The 22,154-nt window shown below is 35.3% G+C and overlaps 2 protein-coding genes across 4 annotated transcripts in view; both read left to right on the top strand.

Moving 5' to 3' along the window:
* Nucleotides 1-3,725: 3,725 nt before the first annotated feature.
* LOC100265290 (ribosome biogenesis protein WDR12 homolog) lies at nucleotides 3,726-11,753 on the top strand. Of its 2 annotated transcripts, none has more exons than XM_010662323.3 (14): nucleotides 3,726-4,061; nucleotides 4,761-4,861; nucleotides 5,233-5,339; nucleotides 5,551-5,586; nucleotides 5,709-5,794; nucleotides 6,323-6,390; nucleotides 6,469-6,579; nucleotides 6,682-6,807; nucleotides 8,217-8,360; nucleotides 10,192-10,300; nucleotides 10,395-10,531; nucleotides 10,619-10,654; nucleotides 10,746-10,839; nucleotides 11,437-11,753. In XM_010662323.3, exons 1-13 carry the CDS (start codon nucleotides 3,899-3,901, stop codon nucleotides 10,836-10,838), a joined length of 1,317 nt encoding a protein of 438 aa, XP_010660625.1. In that variant the 5' UTR covers nucleotides 3,726-3,898; the 3' UTR covers nucleotide 10,839; nucleotides 11,437-11,753. The 2 variants fall into 2 exon arrangements, with proteins under 2 accessions (XP_010660625.1, XP_002279575.1); XM_002279539.5 differs by having other exon boundaries at nucleotides 3,791-4,061; nucleotides 11,443-11,753.
* A 1,465-nt stretch (nucleotides 11,754-13,218) lies between these two features.
* LOC100254959 (uncharacterized) overlaps nucleotides 13,219-22,154 on the top strand; it is a 44,578-nt gene continuing 35,642 nt past the window's right edge. Inside the window, exons 1-8 of one of the 2 annotated variants that reach the window (XM_010662324.3) lie at nucleotides 13,219-13,373; nucleotides 14,226-14,377; nucleotides 14,493-14,553; nucleotides 14,914-16,423; nucleotides 16,532-16,563; nucleotides 17,906-18,038; nucleotides 18,408-18,505; nucleotides 19,272-19,316. In XM_010662324.3, coding sequence (XP_010660626.1) covers nucleotides 14,232-14,377; nucleotides 14,493-14,553; nucleotides 14,914-16,423; nucleotides 16,532-16,563; nucleotides 17,906-18,038; nucleotides 18,408-18,505; nucleotides 19,272-19,316 — 2,025 coding nt within the window. In that variant the 5' untranslated portion in view covers nucleotides 13,219-13,373; nucleotides 14,226-14,231. The remainder of the gene's footprint in view (nucleotides 13,374-14,225; nucleotides 14,378-14,492; nucleotides 14,554-14,913; nucleotides 16,424-16,531; nucleotides 16,564-17,905; nucleotides 18,039-18,407; nucleotides 18,506-19,271; nucleotides 19,317-22,154) is intronic. The other variant, XM_002276836.5, reaches the window with a different exon arrangement.

Here is a 22,154-nt window from a genome sequence, read left to right on the forward strand (position 1 = left end):
TGCAACCTATCTATGAAATAAAAAAATCCATTAACCATTCAACAATAAAAAAAAACCATTCATGCATTTCTATCGGTCATGGGATTTGGGATCATAAACTTATGGCTTCAAAACAGACTTAGCACATCCTAGATATCATCTAAGGCATCCATCCAACAAAGCTTTGATATCATTTATTGGATTCAAAGGCTAATGTAGTGGAAAACAATGATCATGCATATATCCTTAGATTTAGGGTTTTAAAAATATATTCTAGTTAAGAATTTGCGATATTTTCCAATACATTCAGAAAACAAATTATACCATCCAAACATAGTATTTTGATCTAAGATTTCAATTCTTCCATGTTTCAATAGTGACATATTATTCAATTGAGCAAAGGTCCAAAATATGGAAGAAACAAGTGTTTCCACGACTCAACCACATAGTCAATTCTATTCTACTTAATCCCTATTTCATGATCACATATCACATATCACATATCTTTCCATTAAGGAATTGTAGTTTAGTTATCCAATGAAAATTAAAATAAGATAGAATTTTAAAAAAAATCTCAAGAAAGCATGCATACTTTTCTTCACTTAATTGGTGGCTCAAATAAAAATGAAAGGAAAATAAGATAAATCACCTTGATGATTTGCTTTTGTGTTATGGACAACCCATCCCCTTATCATTTGACTATTGCCCATCTACTATTGACCACCTATGAATATATGGCATGAAGATGCTCCCATCCACTTATAACTAGATCTAAGTTACTTAAATTATTTTCATCTAATATGAAGGAAGGCCAATGGCTTAATGGCCAGTTTGCCACGACCATTTTCTATGCTCCTCTCATTGCTACCAGTCATTGGGCAAAAGAAGTTTGATTAGACTGTTAAATATGAATAAGCAGACTATCAAGTAGTATCATTTGGCCTTACCAATACAATGTCGTCCTTGTTGGTTCAAGGATCCGATAAATAAGAAAATTCGACCTAACCCAAGGTTGTATGCTTGACCACCCAATAGGGAATGTGCAAGCACCATCCTAGAAGGCACTCAAACACTTGGTTATTTTTTAGTTCCAAAAGGAATTTAAAAAGTTACTAAAGTTTTCCTAATTTTCTATAGTTGGTTTTACTAGTATGACATGACCCAAACTTCTCAAGATCATCATTATTCTACCCTAATTTCAAGAACTCTCAAACTCAAAGTTTTAAATAAAAAACCTTGAAAGTCAATTCAGAAAGGAAAATTAAGAGTTGAGGATTCTAGTGTTCAAGCCCTTATACTTTTTTTAAAGCGATCCATTGACAAGCACGAGAGTGTGCTACATCATGAAGATGAAGAAGACATGAAAATACTAATTAGAGTTATAAGACTCACGTGATAATAACATCTAGGCCACGTATAATTATGGATACTTCTTTCAAGGCTAATGGTTTTTTGTTGTGATGAATAAACCTACGTCTTTTTCATGATCAAGATTTATCAATAGAAATTCCATTGTTAAACTTTAATTTTCATTATGGAAAAAAAATAGAAGTACCATACTTTCATTGTATCTTGATGTGAATAGATTTTATTTGAAGAAACAAATCAAGGTTTATTTTAATTATAAAAGTATTAGTGAATCACAAGTAGTACAAGAAAAATTTTCTTCTTTAATTTATTATATAAATAAGAAAAAAAATCAAATATAGTAAATTATTTAAATTTATATATTTCAAAATTTATTTTTATATAAAATAGAACAAATAAATAAATTTGAAAATATTTTTTGTTATATTTATTTATTTATTTTATTTACATGTAGCTTTTCAAGATACAAATTAAATCTTATTATTATTATTAGCCCAACGGTTCTCCTAATCGGGTTTTGATGATAACAAACCATGGTTAAGTGACTAATTGTTTTAAATGGTAAAGAATCTCAGGTATAATTTCGAAAATTCATCCAAGGACCAAATGGATACAAGACCGAGATTATTGGAAGTCCCTTGATCATAGGAAATGAATGTAAGATGAATGCATGGGTGCACTTAAGGTTTTCATTCCATTTCATGCATCTTTGAAAAACTCGGTTTATTCTTTAAACTTTCAAATTCATTCAAACCCGAGTTTTATCAAATGTACCTTAGGCAAAATGTTTTAAAACTGACATATTTATTCACCTAAAGACCTTGCCTAAGTAGTATAAAAGAAAAGAATTTTTAAAGGAGAGTTTTCGAGGCCAAAAAGCTCAACCGGTCGAGGCTATGGCCAATCAGTTCAATCGGTTAGGGAACCGGTTGACCCTGTCCGATCAAGGACCGGTCGAGGAGTGTCAAAAAACACTCTCTCTCTCATCCAGTAGTCTTCTCTTCCCGGTTGAAGTTCACACCCTTCCCGGTTGAGATCTAGTCGAGGTCCGGTTGAGGCAACGGTAACCTGTCAAAGCATTTAATGCCCAACGACTAGTGATCCGGTTGACCCATAGCTCAATCGGTCGAGGGTACCTTTTGCTGTTTTTGACTCCCAAGCTTAGAAACCTATAAATTAAGAGCTCCACTTCATTTATGTACAAGAGAATACTCACAATCAATTGTCTACCTACTTGTTTTTTTTTTATCAAAAAGCTCTCATTTATTCCTTGGTGCATTAAATCATCATTTGCATACTCCTTAGTGCACCTTTGTGAGTCATCCTAGCCTTGTTTTGTATTTGATCCATCCTTGAGCTAGGTTGAGTGTTTTATTCTTGTAAAAGCCAAGCGTTTAAGCCTTCAAGAGGTGTAATTCTTGAAGAGATTGTGTAAGAGCCTATTGGAACCGGAATCCAAGTGTAAGAAGATTAAAAGCTTGGTTGAAGCTTCAAATTAGTGGAACCCTCACTCTTAGGAGATTGAGAAGAGTGGACGTAGGCAAGGAAGTTCCGAACCACTATAAAACCCGAGTTTGAATTCTCTAACTCTATCTCTTTACTTTCATTTATATTGTGCTTGAAATTGTTGTTATTGAAAATATTTTTGAAAAACCCAATTCACCCCCTTCTTGGGTGTTTTTCTTAATTAATCATATCCTTTATTTTCTCAATTATATTTGGTTTCAATAAAGTATTAAGAAATTATTTGATTTATTAAGAAAAACATGAAAGAAATTAATATATTTTAAAATTAATTTTTATATAGAAAAAAATTAAGTGAAATAAATTGATCTAATTAGTACTTATTTTAATATATTTTTTATTTTTTAAATAAAGAATAGTATTAACTTGTATACAAAATATTTTAAAATTTTTGATATCTTAGGAAATGTTTAGTCATGTTTTAAACTTTTTGTATTTAATTTTTTTTTATTCTTTAACTTAAAAATAGTTTTTAAAAACAAATTTCAGAAAACATGATCAAACAGATTCATATTTTTGTTTTATTTTTAAAAAATTAGTGAAAATAACTCTTACTTATTCTTTGAAATTATTTTTTATTTCACTTCATTTTTTAAAATTTTTTTCAGAGAACAACCAAATAATGTTAAAAATTTTTTAAAATAATTTTCTATTTTTAAAAACAAAAAACTATTTTTAAATTATATAACCAAACACGCTATTAAAATTTTAATTAATTTAAAATATAATTTTCTAAGAATTTTTATATTTTATGGTGAAATTATTATTATTTTATTTATTTATTTATTTTTTATTTTTCATTTTCTTTCAAAACTTCCAATAAAAGAACAAAAAGGGCATTTGATTGGTGGATTGGGCAGAGTGGAAACTAAGTTTGGAAAATCGGCCCAAGCCCCATTTGAGTGTAAACGGACTGATCGGCCCATAACGACCCCCATCCACTCTAAAACCTTTTCCTCTCACTCTAAACCCTAAACCCTAATCTTTTGTCTGTGTCACCTGTGGATACTGAGAGGGAAAATCGGATATGGAGATTGACGGAGATGTTGAAGAGACGTCAAGGCGGGTGCAGGTGCGCTTCACCACGAAGCTCCAGTCTCCGTTCAAGACTCCACCGACTTCAATTGCAATCCCTTCTAACCTTACAAGAATGGGTCTCTCGGCCATCGTAAACAATCTCCTCAAATCTGGTATAATTTATATTCATATTTGTTTTTTCTGTTTGGTTGCTGAGAAAACGTGGGAAAACAATAGGAAAGGAAATTTTGGTCTTAGTTCCTCAATTTATTTTGGTTCAGTTTAGTTGAGCTGAGATACTATTCAACTGTTGTGGAAAAGAAAGCAATAACAATTCTGGAGGCTAAAACTTTAGGCATCATTTGGCTGGAATTTTGGAATTTCGAAAATTTTCGAACTTCGTTATTCAGTTATTGCTTTTGAAAGCAAAATTTGCACCCTTTTTTTTGCTTAGAAGAGCAAGGAAAATGATTTCAATTTGCTTGCTGCGCAGTGCTTCAGTTTCTTTTTATTCTTTTTCTCACAAAGAAAATGAAGAGAGAGTTTTTTTTGCCATTATGTATCGGCAGAGGGAACTGAAGAACAGAAATTCGAAGTCTTACACTATCTGGTTTGGTTCCTAGAAAATTTTATAGTCGGTTTATTCAAACAATTAAAGAAATGTTGTCATGTTTCGATATTTTCATTTCTACATTTTTCCTTCTTTGGCTTCATGGTAATTAAACAAAAGCCAAGCTTTGGTGTTTCTGTCCTGAAAAGGTTGCATTGTACGAATGTGTATTGCTCTGAGAAGCTTATATATTCGGGGTTTGATGCTTATTAATTTTTTGTTGTTTGTTACTGAGATGAGTTTGATTGATGATCATGACCAGGAAACCCTGATTGGAAACCCGAACCTTTTGATTTCCTGATTGATGGGGAGCTGGTTCGGATGTCACTTGAACAGTTTCTTATTGCAAAGGGCATCTCAGCGGTAATTATATTCTCTTAAATATTTTGCCATTATTTTATGTTGTTTGCTGTAGATGTTTGCTCCTGTTTTTCTCTCTGTTTGGTTCCATCAGAAGAATCTTGTAAGAAAGGGAAGAAATTCCTAGAACAAGGAACTTCTACAAGCTTTCTCCTTCTTTATCCTCATTCTTTCTAATAAATAAATAGAGCATAATAAACATGAAGATTGACTGAATTAACTGGGTAGCTATATATTAGATATCATGTTTGTACAAAATTTATGTAGTAAAGTGCATAATAATGTATTTGATACCACTAGAGCATTTGTAAACCTCATCATTCATGTGCTCTTTTATCTTCTAATTCTAAATTATAATCTATGACATATTACAGGAGAAAATATTAGAAATCGAATACATAAAGGCTGTGGCTCCAAGAAAACAGGAAGAGCCTTCTTTGCATGATGACTGGGTCAGTGCAGTGGATGGTTCTAATCCTGGGTAAGCATGTGAATATTTTACAGTATATTGATTATGCTGTTCTAATTTTTATATCTCCCTAGGCATGGCACATCAAATGATTGGTTAAAATAAAAAAATTTCTGTAGCATATTCTTCCAATATCACCCCATGTTAATCATATTATTATAACTAATAATTAAATTGCATTCTTTTTTTTCAAAAAACCATGCTAATTTATATCATCTGGCAGGTTCATTTTGACGGGTTGCTATGATGGTTTAGGAAGGTAAATATTGCGAGAGTTTGTCAGTTTTACCCAATTTTATCTTCTTTATGTTAATGTGTACTTTCTTTATGGAACTTGATAATTCAGGCTATACCTATTATTTATGATTCTACTTTCTCTAGGTTATGGAAAGCTGCAGGATCATGCACACATATATTAGAAGGACACAATGATGCAATTACTTCGGTTAAATTTATTGACCCAAAAGGTATAAATCACAGATAGTCATCTTTAAAATGGCTATTTCTTCCTGCAAATGGTCATATCAATTATTTTATTGTTACATGATGCAACATAATAGGTATTATGGTTGACATTTTGATTGATAACATGTTATGGTTGTCGTTTTGATTGATAACGTATTGAAGTTTACATACTGAAAAGAAAATGGATGAATTACTAATTCCCAAGTAGGTAATATGTATAATCTTTCAAAGTTCTGACCATTGAGTTCAGGGAAAAGTTTGTCCTGGTATGATGCACATTGCATTACTATAACTAAATCTGTTCCACAAAAACTTTAACCGATCTGACTAAAGCTGGAACTGGAAGTTTGATAGCCTTCATGCTGGAACAGTTGGGGTTTCTGACTCATAATGTTATTGTCTCTATCCCAATTGGCCTCTAAAAATGATTCCTTTCCATGATTGTATGAACTAGTTGTATGTGCTGGTGTGTATGTTGATATGCTACCATCATCATTACTTGCCATTGATCTGGCAGTGTGTATTTGCAGGGTTGGAAAGTGTTAACAATTCAGTTGTTGCCACTGCCTCTAAAGATCGGACCCTAAGATTGTGGAAGGTAATTAGAAGAAAAGCTACTCCTTAGTGATGCAACTATGTTTTCCCACCTAACAAATTCATCCCTTCTCCTTCAAAGTTTGATGCAGGGGAGCGCCATGATCTTCCCCTAAAAATTAGAGCATTTAAAATTCTGCATGGGCATAATGCATCTGTACAAAGTGTTGCAGTACAGCCTACTGGAAATATGGTTTGCTCTATTTCTTGTGAACTTTAGTCATCAATATCAACATGAATGAATTAATATGAAAGTTAAGCTCATCGCATCGTCTTTATCACTACATTTACTTAGGTATGTTCTGGTTCATGGGATTGTACAATCAATTTATGGCGGACGGATGAATTTGATGTAGAAGGTGATCTGGTTTCAGTTAAGAAGAGAAAAGTGAACAATGAGGCTGAGGAATCCCAAGCAGAGGTATTACATCTATCATATTCCCTCAAGGGCCATTTGGATTTGCAAGGAATTGAAATTCTTCCTTTTCGTCTTTCAAGGAAAAAACTGTGTCCTGTGGAAATAACTATCAAGTTATCAAAGAGGTTAAAGTTACTATAAAAATGAAAAAATTTGAAAAAATAAAAATTGTTTTAAAATGGCATGAGAACAAAATGGAAAATTTTCAGTGTCATGTGGAAGTGTAACAGTTTTATTTTGTTGTCACATCTGAGAATGGCCTTTATCTGCTACCCTGGCCTATTTGTTACTGGGGAGCCTATCCTCAAGGATGATCTCTACACAACACATCATTTTAGAACCTTCATCTCCCACAGTATGACAAATGAAGTTTGCAAAAATTTCTCATCCCCTCCTTATACAATTCTACACCCCCTTTCCATGCACCCCCTTACCTCCTGCAAGTGCCATCCACCCTTGACCTTTTCCCTGCCACTGCTTTCCTTCAGAAGCTGTCTTTCTCCACTAAGAAACTCTAGAATCATTTCACAAGCAATGCATTATTCAGCATGTTCAGGTTTGGTTTTCTAATGTTTAAACCTCCTTGGTCCTTTTGTTAGTACTCCACTCCCCCCTTCAGCAGATGCATGTTCTCTTCTGTTTTTGTCTTCTGGCCATCCTGTGAAAAGTCCCTTGTTGCTTTTGTAGTTTGATCCTCACTGATGCTAAATGATAAGTGTAGACTTTAAATACATTGAAAAATGCGGGGAAATGCTTTCTAAGGTGTTGACCTTCCTTCTTTCAAGAGGTTTTGCCTTTTCCTACTTGTCTATTGTTCTCAGATCTTTCCACAACTGAGTCACAAGTAGCCTTAGATGCAAAGGGGCACCCAAAGGCAGGCCTAAATGTGGGAAAGACCCAATCCTTCATCCTAGCATTATCTCCAAGCTCTGAACATTCTCCACCTGATCAACTAGGATAAAACCTGAGTCATTTTGACCTGTTTTAATGTTCTGAGTGATTTGTTTGTGTGATAGGAAATGAGGGCCAATGTTGCTATGCCTCTCTTATACAATTTACCTGTCAAAAAAATAATTGATGCCTATGTTATTCTATTTGAAATTGATCCACATTATGAATACAACATATATTTCATGGTTAGTGAGCTAGGAAAGAATTCCTTTTTTTTCTTTTGGTTAATGAGAACAAAAAGTTCATACGAGTAAGGACAATTAAAAGGCACGTGAAAGATGAGCTATCTTTCAAAGAAACTCATAAGAATAAATAAATAAATAAAGAGTTGTCCTTCAAAGAAAAAGAAAGAAGAGGTATAAAAGAGTTCTCAGATGTTGAACTTTGTGACTTAAATTGCATCTGTATTTCTTTCCTGGCATGCCACAAACATTATTCTTCACAATTTTCTGTGCCATTAGGGAGAGGCTGTATCTACCATTGTTGGGCATACACAATGTGTATCATCTGTGATTTGGCCTCAACATGAAACAATTTATTCAGCATCATGGGACCATTCTGTCAGAAGATGGGATGTTGAGACGGGCAAAGATTCATGGAACTTGGTAAGTGAGAATGATCTTATTTTGCCTTTCTTTTACTTTGTGTGCATGGTTAAGGCAAATGACGTTTCTTGTAGTTGAAATTTTCCTTATGAAAATAGATGACACATTTTTTTAAGCCCTTTTTTTTTTTCTAGGCTAAACTATCACATTTTATTTTTAAACCAATTTGGATGAATGTGCATCTCATTTTTTGACGTCTTAGTCTCCAACCTTGATTGGGGAGAAAGCGGTTTTAATTCTTGGGATCAGGGATCTTACTTTAGTTGGCTTCCCCTCACTGTGAAGTAGAAGAGAAAACTCAAGAAAATGTCATAATATGTCATAATGTGCTATAGATGCCAACATAATCATTCATCCATGGGTCATTATGTCATCCTTTTGTGCTTGCAGCATCTTTGTTTTGAATCATTTTGCTCCTCTTACTGCTTCATTCAGTTGTCTTCATTGTGTTGTGCATAATAAAAAACTGCCAAGTGATTTTCCATCCATCACAAAATAAAGATGCAGTCGTTCTAAATGTTAGCTTCAATGGGTGGGTTTACATTTGGTCGTCCAGAGTTTTCAAGTGGGTTGATGATGAATTATCAAATCCAACTTATATGAATGTCATGTGTAGGGGACTGAAGCATAAACCCTCTTGCTAAGCTACCCTTGAGGCAGGTTGGGCTCAGCTAAACATTTCAGAATGTTAGTATGACAATTAGGTTGTGCTTTGTCGGAGGTGTTTCTTGAATAGCCGTAATGTTTAAAGCACCAAAATTCTATACTTGTTAGAAGATTTGTAAAGGTCTTCCTTTGTTTCTCTTATTGGAAGTTGTTTTCTAGAAATAGGCTAGTTTGTCGTCAATAGTGAAAGTTCTAGATCTTATTATGAAACGTAGTCCTCCTTTTTATGGCCCAATTTTTACTTTTAATTTTCTCTCAAGAAGATATGAAGTAGAAGAGAAATTCAATCACACACATAGACAAGTGATGTATGTGGAAAACCGCCCAAAAAGTCTTCCAAGGAATTTGTGGATATAATAACCATGGGATCAAGAGACTACAAAGCTCAAATCCACTATACCGAAGGAAAAATGCACAAATTACCTAACAGAAGCGAGCCCTAAGACTTACATCCTAGACTTATACCAGTCCTCATGTCCTTAATGCAGCACTACACGTGCTCACTAGTGGACACCTCAAAAGCCTTGAGGGAATGTGGAACTCTATTACAAACCTAAGAGGAAATCAGGAACCATTTTGAGAGTTTGAGGGTTCGGGCAGGCTAATAATTCTTTTTGTAATATATATAGGAATGCAACTCTTGTGGATTAGAATCCTAATTTTCCAAAAAATAAATTTTGAAAAATGGAAAGAATTAAAATATCACATTATTATTATTTTGGGAAGAATGCTCAAGTACTGGGCGCTTGAGCATTCCTTTTTACTTCTTGAGCACTCTCCAAAAGCGCTTAAGCGCTGGATCAACTATTACTTTTTAAAACGCATAACTTGAAGCTCAATATAAAAACACTGAAGTTTACATTATGCCTCTTGGTCTAAACTATCAGCCTTTATGGACCTTTCTATGCTATTCCTGGTTGACCCTACAACGACCTTGAGTTAATGGAGTGTAAGTCACACTAAATCTAAAAATTCCTAAGGTAGGATGAAAGGAACAAAATTGTCAACTTAAACTAACTACTTTATGCACCAACTAATAGCTTTGAGTACACATCTCTTGCAAGCAGTAGTGATAGTTTGTTTTCCTTGTATTCCTTTCTATTTTAACAAAATGCTTTGAAGTTTCTCTGGGAGTTTGGATGATAATGTCCTCCACTATGCACAGTTTTGTGGGAAGGCCCTCAACTGCCTTGATGTTGGGGGAGAAAGTTCTGCTCTCATTGCTGCTGGTGGCTCTGACACCACTCTTAGGATATGGGATCCTCGCAAACCAGGTTTTTAAACTTAGCAAAACTTATATAGTGGAGTGTTCTCTCTCTCTCTTTCTCTCTCTCTCATTTATTTACATAAAAGTTTTGGATCTTGTAGGAACTTTGACTCCTGTCTTTCAGTTCTCATCACACACTTCTTGGATTTCGGCTTGCAAGTGGCACAATAAATCATGGTTTCATTTGCTTTCCGCATCCTATGATGGGAAAGTTATGTTGTGGGATCTCAGAACTGCGGTATTGTATTTTCTTGACTTCTACTATATATGTTGTGGCCCATGTTACCATATAAGATTGATACTAAAATATACTTTGCTGTTTCAGTGGCCTCTGGCTGTCATTGATTCACACAACAACAAGGTAACCCATTTTTCCTTTTGTGTTTATTGTTGTCCTCACAGAAATAAACTCAGATTTCATTGGATGTGATGGCCTTTGTTACATTATTCAGGTATTATGTGCTGACTGGTGGAAAGGTGATTCTGTGGTCAGTGGTGGGGCAGACTCAAAGCTTTGTATTTCTTCCGAAATCCCTGTGCAGTAAGGTAAGTTTGTAATGCATTCATTGGTATTTGGGTATGGAATTTATTTCTGTATTCCCACCTCCCCCCCAAGTGTGATTTAATGCTGTTCTCTCTCATTCTCAACTTTTGTGCTTCTAGTTTTCCAGTTCAATTTAATCTAAGACTATAGTTGTGAAAAATAGATAAAGCCAGTGAATTAAATATTACTATTTTGGCACAGAACAAGCATATGGAGGTCTGAGACTTTTGCTTACTACCTTTGTGTTTGCTGCCCTCCTCCATTGCCGGAGATCATTGCAACCCTCCCTTGTTTTTCATTGATTGCATTCCATCCCAAATTTTGCATCCTTAGGCTCATGAGTGACAGTAGGCATCATATCCACCAATCCTGGACCATTCTATCTGTTCAATTTTGTAGAGAAGCTATTCATTGAACCATCCTTTAAAGGATTATATGATCTTATTTTTCAGTATGATTATTTTTTGAGGGCTAAAAGAATTCATCTGCATTTTCCAATAGTCTTTCAAAATAGTGTGGATTTTTGTCATCGCTGATCCTTTTCCTCTCCTTTCAATACTTCATTTCCACTCATTTTAATGGTTGATCTTTTTAACTAGTGACAGAAATAACCTCTGGAGACGATTGATGATATTGCTGGGAGCTTCTGTTGCCTTGGTTTTGGCAGCCTATTCCACCAGAAAACCAAACCACTGAAAGAATCCATGTTCTTTAGAGCAATGAAAGCAAGAGGATGATTGATAGGGGGATGCAGGCATGAGCCAGTTTTATTCCAGGCACTCCATTCATTGAGCAGTTAAAAACATGAGTGATATGTTAGGAGGATTATTTTATTGTATTTCTTGATCTTCAGTTATAACACATTTAGATCACTTAGATCTGAGTATCCGTATCCTGAAAGTGAAATATTTTCTAATCTTATGTGAGCTCTAAGCAATAAAATATTTATTATAAAAATTAAATTAAAAAAAAAAAAATCAGAAATGCTGTTTGATCATTGTCAATGAAAGAAACAATCAAAGGGTAAAATTGGAGGGCGATGGTCGAGGGATCAAGTGGGAAGCATAGGTGGACCACCAAAAGAGAGACCGCAGGTGAAAATTTCCAAACTTTTATTCAAGGCTTTCCCATCCTTTTCCTTCCTTTATGTTTCCCGAGATCTATGAAAAGAAAACTTGCTTTATGGGTAAACTCACGTGGGCCGCCCGTGACCGTGGGAGGCTCCGCTTCTCTAATTACTAAATTACCCCCCAACCCTCTCCTCTTTTTTATTTTATTTTATTCCAAATAACAACACAACTAGTGAATGATCGATTTCATTTATTAACTATTTATTATATTTTTAATTAATGGAATAATAGTTACAATGGTGTCTTTTGTTTTTTTTTTTCTTTCTTTGCTGGTAAGGAAAATACTATTTTTGGTTTGTAAAGTTAGGTATTTGTCAGAATTTATTAAAATAAAAATCATGCTATTATTTTAAAAATATTTTAGAAAGGTTTACCAGGAATTTCAAAATAAAAATTAATAAGCTATTATTTTAAAATCATATATTATTTTTAAAATATTTTACAAAGATTTACTAGTAATTTCAAAATAAAAATATTATAAACAATAAGATTCAAAATATTTGTTTTATTTTTTGAAACTTTTTTCACCACCTAGGAATAAAATTTTATTAAAACTATGAAACCCTTTTTTGTTAAAAAAAAATCTCATAAAATATTTTTACTAGTCCTTTTAAAAAATTGAATGAGAATTTTTTTTCTTGTTTTTTATTTTATTTTTTAAAAAATAGATTATTGAAATATGTATTTATAGGTTGTCTTGTTAAATTAATTTTTCTATAAAATTATTTTTATAAAATATTAAACACATACTTTTAATAAAATTTTTAAATATTTTTTATTTTCCTCTCATTATGTTTTAATCTTGAAATTTAAAATATATCAAATAGTTTAAATTTACAATTAGGTCATTCAATACGATTATTAAACAATGAGTCCATTCTAATTAAATTCATGTTACATTGATTAATAAAAACATTACATATTTATTTAATAAATTATTCATATCAACATAAATTTGATCAAAATACAATTATTTTTAATTTGTATCCACACAAAATATGTCAGATTTAAATTGTATTGACAAATTATATTAAATTTTACAACCCCTAATTATATATCAACAATAAAATAAGCTAAATCTTTTAAAATATGAAAATATATAAATATTTATTTTATTTAATATCATTATTAAGTTTGAACGTACTTCAAAAATAACCCTAATTTTACAGGGAATTGGAAATTTGAGAAGTGAGGAGGGGCAACATGGTCTTGAAAAAGGAAAGAAAATTTAGTGAATAGACTTTGAGAAAATTGTTTTCTACAAAGGGCATGGGATAATGGAAACCGTTAATACTCCTCTGTTTCATCGCCACTACATCAACTCCTGCTCCCAAGCTCTTCTGTATCATCTCAATTCGTTTCCTTCTTTCTCTATCCAAATGCCTTGATTTCAGCCTTTCAATCAGGTCAGTTCATCTTTTTTTCTTTTTCTTCTTCTTTTTTCCTTCCCATTTTCAATCATTTTGATCATTTAGTTTTTTTTTTTTTTTTTTTCTGTACTTGATTGTTGGCATTCCCCCCCAATCTGATGTTTTTTTTCCTTGGGGGTTCTAGTTTCAGTAGCTTCTCGTTCTGGGTTTGATCTCTTTTATGTTTTTTTTTTTCCTTTTTCTTTTCATGGCAATTCTTGACAGTATTTTTTTTCCCTTTATGTCTGTTTCCATTTTTTTTTGTTGACGATTACTGTCTCTTTCCATATTTCCATGTTGCAAGTTCTGAAGCGGATAATGATGGTTGGTTTGTTTGATTTTTGTTGTGCATTATTATTCTCATAATGTATGTATACTGTTATGTGTGTACTTATTGCTTGATTTAATTGCTTCTAGGTTTTTTAGTTGAGTAGTTCAAGCTAGAAAATTTGTGATCTGTGTTCATTGAATGAGAAAATATTGAGAATATCCCATATCTGGACATGGAGACACGACAATATAGTTGGGTCTTTGTGAAAATTTCCGTATTGAATGGATACATTTTTATTTTGGGTGTTTTTGTGTGAATTTGGAGGACCTTGGTGAGTACAAAAGTGAAGAAAGCTATAGCTTTAAGATAAGCTCTGTACCAAAATGGCATAGGTATAATTCACTTGTTAGGAGGAAGTCTTACACTTATGCTGCAAGAAAAGTCCAATGAAATAGAGCTAATTATTTTTGTTGTTGGAATTGATTCCTGGGTGTTGATCATTTTCATTTTCTCTATTTTCAACATGTAAGGATTGATTTTTCAATATTAAGACAGTGATATTTTGGTTTTGATGATAGGAAGACATGGGTGCCATTTTATTGCCTGATGCAGCATTAGGATTTCTTCCACGCCATTCTGTTGTTTCCTCCGGCAAGCATCACAGCCATGTCTCAAACTCATGTCTCAAGTCGCATCCTATAATCTATAGAAATACTGGTAGTAGGAAAAGGTCAGTAAGACATTTCAACTCTTGCTTTTTATCCAAAGAAAAAAAAGAAAAAAAGAAGGAAAAAAGAAAAAGAAAAGAAAGAAATTTATTAAAATATGAGATTTGTTTTTTGCAGGAAACTTTTGTACACAAATAATTGGCTGTATAAATCAAGATCAGTTGTTTTCTCAAGCAGGGTATGCATATACTAGCAATTCTTTTCATTTGTTTCATTGGAAGAGTGCATGTGCTACATGTGTCAGCACACTCTGCAATGCCTGTATAAGTTGTTTTGCTATCAGTTATCAGATTATAGGAACACAGAGAGGTGGTAAGAAAGAAATGGAATCACTTTCATATAATTACCATTCAAGTACTGGTTGCTAGGGGGTTTAGTTAGAAAAATATGACAAATTCAGTATGACAGATGCCTTAAACTAGGAAGATGGTTTTAGTATATGTGATAGTGTTGAGTTTTCACTTTAATACTGATGCTAAAGCGATTAAATGAGAGTGACTGAGGCAGGGGATTCATGGCAACTAGTTTATTATGACAGGCGGATCATAGTGAAACATTCTCAGATGCTGATGGTGGGGATAGTTATCTATTAGAGGGGAGTGAAGCATTGGAGATTGATGAAGATGAACTAGTGGCAGCTAGGAAAGCTCTTACTGAGGCCTGTGCCAGACAAGAAGCTATTGAGAAAGAGAGAGATCGATTAATGGAAGAGTTGGTCCAATCTGAGGCTAAACAGAAAGAATATGTGGCTACCTTGATGCATGACAAGGAACTGGCCATTGCCGAACTTCAGGCAGTGAAATCCCTTTTCCATCAGAAGCTGCAGGATACCGTAGAAGAGAAGTCCACCTTGGAGTCTAAGTTGGTTCTTGCCAAGCAAGATGCTGTTGAACTTGCTGTACAAGTAGAAAAGTTAGCAGAGATTGCCATTCATCAGGCCACTGCTCACATTCTGGAAGATGCGCAACTCAGGGTTTCAGCAGCTGAGACTTCTGCTGCTCAAGCTGTTTATCAGATTGAAGATCAAATAAGGAATACTGCTGAACGTACCATATTGGCCGTAGTGGAACAATCTAAAATTGCTATAGATAAAGCTTTGGTTGTAGCAGAAAGAGCTGGTGACTATGCAACAAAATCTGTTGCAGCATTTACTGATGCTACAAGTCCAGCTGATGAGATTGCTGCAATTCAATCACAGAATATTGAATTACAAAATGCCACAAATAACTTAGAGTCTCAATTATTGCTTACAAGAAGTGAGATTGATAAGTTGAAGTTGGAGCTGGAACAAGCCCATGCAAAAGCAAATGCATCTGAACTCCGAGCTAATGCTGCAGAGAAAGCATTGCTTGAATTTCAGGAGTCAATGAAGGAGCAAAATCTTCAGCAGCAGGAAGAAATGAAAAGATTGCTGGAGAAAGTGAAGAAAGATGCTGCAGAAAAAAAGAAGGCTGCTTCCAAGGCTTTTAAGCTTGAGCTGGAGAGCATTAAGGCTGCCATTGAAGCTGCTAAAGAAACAGCACATTCAAAAGATGAGGCCTACTCCAGAAGATGTGAAGCGCTACACAGATCATTAAGGGCATCTGAAGCTGCTTTGGCGATGTGGAGACAGAGAGCAGAAATGGCAGAGTCTCTTCTATTGAAGGAAAAACCATTTTCTGAAGGGGATGAAGATGCCATTTTTGTGGTTAATGGTGGAAGGATTGATCTTTTGACTGATGATGATTCACAGAAATTGAAACTACTGAGTGATGGTCCTCGTAGAGAATTACCTGAATGGATGGCAAGGAGCATCCGGACCATATGTCCCAAGTTTCCTCCCAGAAAGGTTGATGCATCTGAAGCCATGAAGTCCAAGTTTATATCTTTAGACTTGCCCAAACCAGATGAAGTCTGGTCCATTGCTACAGAAAAACCGAAGGAAGGGGATACACTTATTGAGCATGTAATTGAAAAAGAAATAATAGAGAAGAAAAGGAAGGCTTTAGAACGTGCTCTTCACCGAAAGACTATACAGTGGCAGCAGACTCCAGAGGACACACAATTAGGTTGGTTTATTGCTTCATGAAAAGGTCATTACGTCATTTCCTCGAAAAGCATGTTTCTAACATAGGACCTCTTTTGTGCTTGTATAATTTGACATGGTCTTCATACAGAACCAGGAACTGGAACAGGTCGTGAGATTGTGGTTAGTATATTCACTTTTACCAATTACTTTCATTGTTTAATACATTGTGTGTATTGAATCTGAGGGGTTCAATTCACAAAGTGTTAAGTTGGAAAGCATTGATATTTTTAGGTGTATAGGCTGAAGCATTTATATGTGCCTAGGAATGAACTTCTTACATTTTATTTTATAGAATATGAATTAGTTTTCCCGTCAAAAGAATAAAATGGAGCTGAATTTGCATAGTTTTCTTGCATCATCTAAGATTAGTTGTTTTACTCATGTAGTGAATCATTCTGTGATTTATGAAATAATTTAGTTAATTTCTTTTTCTTTTTATTTCCTTTTTTCCCCTCATTTTTTTAACTATCAAAAATGGTTATGGTTCTATCTTCTATCATGGCTCCATTTTAGCAGTAAAAACTATTCTTTGATGTCTTTATGGAAAACAAATGGAATCATGTCATTCGAGCAGTATGTATCAGTCTTTGCTATAACTAAATCTTCTACTCACAATGGTGTGTTCAATATTCTTTTGATGCCATAAATCTTTAATATAATGACAATGATAACAGTTTTTTGTGTCTACACTAATGACTATATGGCATGGATTTCACTTTATGGGTGTGCTACCTTTATTAGTAAAGTAGTTTCTTGTCATGTGTTACATATAAATGGATTTGGAAAGTTGTATTCAGAAAATGTTTGATTGTTTTCTGATGAATAAAAAATTAGTAAAACCATTAGAAACATGTTACAATGCTTTAGGAAGTTATCCCAATGGAGAATTTGTTCATTATGAAGGTTGCATTCAAAAAATTGGGGCTGGTAGGAATATGAATGAGGAGAATTTTGCAAGATGTTTAACTCGTTTGTGCAGTCACTGCCGTAGCATTGTACTTATTGTAACACTTCAATGAGAATTTGTTAGAGGACCATAGAAATTTTGTTTCTTCACTCCAACCATTCTTGATCTGCAATGGAAGTTTTGCCAGACAGGAACTGGCAAATTCTCTACTTGACTCAGAATTTTAATACAGCTTCTGTACACTTCTGATTTAGATTCTATCCCCACTTCAGAATCTTGCTTCTGCTATTACATATAAACCTTGTTGCTTCATGTACAATCTTCCATTTCTATCATCTTTTTGTGATTATTTTGGTCTTTGTCTTTGTTGTATTACTTTGCTATGTATGAATATGGATATCCTCTCTTCAATAAGCATGATCAACTAATAGGGTTATCTTTGATTTTTGCAATGGAATATTTGCTCTAAGGAAACAAAATATCCATTATGAACAGATATTAATGTATTGCTGAAGATTTTACATCAATTTAGTTTTAAATCTATGGCTCTTTAAGTTTCAAGGTTTCAATTGGGAAAGCTGGAGGAGGCAGTGGTACCTGGAGTTAGCGCCTAAAGCTGCTGACTTATCCCAATGTGGGATAACAGCAGTGTGGTTACCTCCGCCAACTGAATCTGTTGCTCCCCAAGGTTTGTTATCTGAATTTCTGGTTTATCCACATGTCTTCTTCTCTAGACATCTCTTTAGCTGTGTGCAGCTTAAGGACACTAAGATTCTTAATAAAGCAGGTTCCTTTTATGGATTCTCTAGAACTATGCCAGGGCAATGCTATTCAACTTATCTAATGTCATTTTAGTGGGTGCTATATGCTCATAGTCATTCTGAGTGTCTAGAATAACAATATTCATGTTATGATTATTATTGTTATTACTAAACTAAAGTGATGTGCATTTATCCTTGTTATATGAACATTAGTACCAAGGTTGACATATTGTGGATCCAACCTGCTTCTATTGCTTACATAAGACATTGACTGATAGTACTGTAATGCTCCACAGGTTATATGCCATCTGATCTGTACAACTTGAACTCAGCTTATGGTACTATGGAAGAGCTCAAGCATTGTATTGATGAGATGCATACTCAAGATCTTCTTGTATGTTCTTTATCTTCAATTTGACATGATTAGTTTTAGGCATTTAAGGAACTTCTGCACCAATCAGTCTTCGCCATGCAGTCATGGTTTTCCCCTCAGTATCATTCATTTTACATCTTTGAGATTTAATTGAGTTGCATGATTGTGTAGGAACTTAATTTCAGAGAGAGAACTCCATCATCCCATGATTACTAGTTTTTACTTGTTTTCTGTTATGGAAAATCTTAAGTGTTAGACAGTAGTCAAATGCATCTTGAGTGACTCGTGGAAAAGGGCATTAAATAAAATTAACTCTTCAGCTTGATGAACTATTCGAATTGTGGCAGTCATGTTGACACCTGCATCTCTTTGTTGGAAGTTGGAAATGTGATACTTGTTAATTGCTTATTTCTTTTTAGTTCTAATGACACTAATTTTCTTCATCTTGACAGTATCAAATTTATATGTAACACGTCAACATTATCTATACTCCAATTATATGACCTACCACCTATGCCTTTTCATTGAAGAAGGGTTTTTGCTTCCTTCTTTTATTTTTTAAGTCTTATTATTTTAGTTTTTCTCTTTCCTAATGTCATCTTTTGTATTTTGTCCTTACATATTCGTTGTAGTCCTCAAAAATCCAACAAATGATTAATGTTATAGCTTTTATTGTTTGTTTGATTGACACTAACAAGATTTTTTCCTTTGTATCATTTGTATGATCTATACTATACTTGCTTATGCTATCTATTGGAGTTTATAAATGTGTTGAATTCATATACAGGCCTTGGGAGACGTTGTATTAAATCACCGATGTGCGCATAAACAGGTAACCTGGTCTTTTGAAAGCGTAATCATGTCTAAAACACCCCTTAGTTGGGCATGTGCAATGTTTTTCAAATGTTGAAAATTGGGATCAGTATTGCTTACTTCCACCACTTGGTTAGGTTTTACATGTTAATTTAATTGTTTGATTGAATTTAACTTTAGGTCCATTTTGGTTTCATTTAGCAAAACTGTAATGGTTGGAATAAGTTCTTTGTTGAGGCTTTTGGTTTAAAGTTTGGTATGATGCCCTAATAGATAGCTAAAAACACATAAGAAAGAAATTTGTCAAAATTATGTAGGAGTGGCTACTATAAATTCTTAGCTTCCAAGTTGTTTGCTTTAATATGATTATTTGACAAATTTCATAGGAGTGGCTACTATAAAAATTCTTAGCTTCTGTTGAGTATAATGTATGTATAGTATACTATCTTTCCTTGTTAATATAGGTCACATGTATGGTAGTTAGGACTCCTAGCCTTGTATATATATATCTCTCAATTGTAAGTAGAGATTACAATGAATGTGAATAAGGTTTTTCTCCTTTCTCTCTCTCTCTCTCAACATGGTATCAGAGCCAAGGAAGAAAACCTAATTCTTTCCTGTTTTCCGTGTCATCAACTCCGGGAAACCTTCCGGTGACCGTGTTTCTTTCCGGTCACCTTCCCCATCTCCCAATACTTTCCGGTCAGTCGGATCGTCGTTAGAAACCACTCACCGCTGGCAAATTTTCCGGCGAAATTTCCGGCGACCTATTTTTCCGACACCGACCATACCAGAAGGAGCGCCTGGAGGAGATCTCCAACTTTTGTGAAGGCACCAGCACCAAAAGAGCAGCCACGCGCCGGCCACGCGCAATTTTCCAGCCGGCGGTTGAATCTCACGCACCGGCGCGTGGGGGCGCGTGAGAGCTTTTCCGGCGACGCGTCTCCTCCTCCAGCTTCGCCTGACGCCGATCAGCCTTCCCACCTCCCTGGTTCTCCCATCCGAGCCCTGCACGTACCTCTTTTGGGGATTTTTGTCTCCGTCGGCCCTCCAAACAGTCTTTCCGGCGAAGCTCCGACCACTTTTTCTCCACTCCAATTCCTGCACGTGCCTTGGGAAGTGTTCTTCTCCCTTTTTGGTGGTACCACACCGCGATCTGAGGCCGTCTCCCTTTTTCGGTGGTGCCACGCTGCAATCTGAAGCCGTATTAGGGCTCTCTTCGATCCAAACATACTTCATTCTCCAGATAAGTGGATATGGCTACTAAAGCTTCCATTTTTTCCTCTGTCATATCTGGATCTCCTATGATTACTTCGGAGAAATTAGTTGGGAGTGAAAATTATCTTTCCTGGTCTGCCTCTGTTGAACTTTGGTTTATGGGTCAAGGATATGAGGATCACTTGATTACACAGGAGGCAGATATCCCTGAGGTCGACCGCGTACAGTGGAAGAAGATAGATGCACAGTTGTGTAGTGTATTATGGCAATCGGTTGATCCCCGAATTCTTCTTCATCTTCAGGCCTATAAAACTTGTTTTAAATTTTGGACTCAGGCCAAAGGATTATACACGAATGATATCCAGCGTCTTTATAAGGTGGCTTCTGCTATTGTCCATCTCAGCCAACAGGACTTGGATCTATCTACTTATATTGGCCAGATTGCCTCTCTTAAGGAGCAGTTCTTGACTGTGATGCCTCTTACTCCTGATGTTGGGGCTCAACAAACACAGCTTGACAAGTTCTTCATGGTCCTTACTCTTATCGGCCTCCGTCCGGATCTTGAGCCTATTCGTGATCAGATTCTTGGTAGTTCATCAGTTCCGTCCTTGGATGATGTGTTTGCTCGCCTCCTCCGTATCTCGTCCACTCAGACTTTGCCATCTGATAGCGCTTCAGATTCTTCTGTGTTAGTTTCTCAAACTACCTCTCGAGGAGGACGCAGTGGTACCCGAGGTAGAGGCCAACGTCCTCATTGCACCTATTGCAATAAACTTGGCCACACTCGCGATCGTTGCTATCAGTTACATGGAAGACCTCCTCGCACTGCCCATATGACCCAGTCCTCTGATTCTCCGCTGCCTCAGCCTCCGAGCTCCTCTGCATCTCAGACATCTCAGGCTTCTATTGCCTCTGTTGCCCAGCCTGGTAATGCCTCTGCCTGCCTTACCCACACATCTTCTCTTGGACCCTGGATTCTAGATTCTGGAGCATCTGATCACCTATCTGGTAATAAGGATCTTTTCTCCTCTATTACTACTACCTCTGATTTACCTACTGTTACCTTAGCTAATGGTTCTCAAACTGTGGCTAAAGGTATTGGTTTGGCCCTTCCTTTGCCTTCTCTACCTCTCACTTCTGTCCTTTATACTCCTGAATGTCCTTTTAATCTTATTTCCATCAGCAAAATCACTCGTACTCTTAATTGCTCTATTACCTTTTCTGATAAATTTGTGACCTTGCAGGACCGGAGTACGGGGAAGACGATTGGCATAGGACGTGAGTCTCAAGGCCTCTATCACCTCACCTCAGATTCATCTCCTGCAGTTTGCATTTCCACTGATGCTCCTCTCCTCATTCACAATTGTCTGGGCCACCCTAGTCTCTCCAAGTTCCAGAAGATGGTTCCTCGTTTTTCCACTTTGTCGTCGCTTCCGTGTGAGTCATGTCAGCTTGGGAAACATACTCGTGTCTCGTTCCCAAAGCGTTTGAATAATTGGGCAAAGTCTCCTTTTGAGCTTGTCCACACTGATGTTTGGGGTCCTTGTCGGACTGCGTCTACTTTAGGATTTCAGTATTTTGTCACTTTCATTGATGACTATTCTCGATGTACTTGGTTATTCTTAATGAAAAATCGAGC

Source organism: Vitis vinifera, chromosome 14 (assembly GCF_030704535.1).
Source record: "Vitis vinifera cultivar Pinot Noir 40024 chromosome 14, ASM3070453v1".
In the NCBI taxonomy this organism is placed as follows: domain Eukaryota; kingdom Viridiplantae; phylum Streptophyta; class Magnoliopsida; order Vitales; family Vitaceae; genus Vitis; species Vitis vinifera.

What these genes read in the sequence shown, in the direction of transcription:
- LOC100265290 (XM_010662323.3), top strand. Translation starts at nt 3,899, where the DNA reads ATGGAGATTGACGGAGATGTTGAAGAGACGTCAAGGCGGGTGCAGGTG. An exon ending in AAACAATCTCCTCAAATCTG is followed by an intron (nt 4,062 to 4,760) that starts GTATAATTTATA and finishes GATCATGACCAG; the next exon opens with GAAACCCTGATTGGAAACCC. An exon ending in GTGGATGGTTCTAATCCTGG is followed by an intron (nt 5,340 to 5,550) that starts GTAAGCATGTGA and finishes ATCATCTGGCAG; the next exon opens with GTTCATTTTGACGGGTTGCT.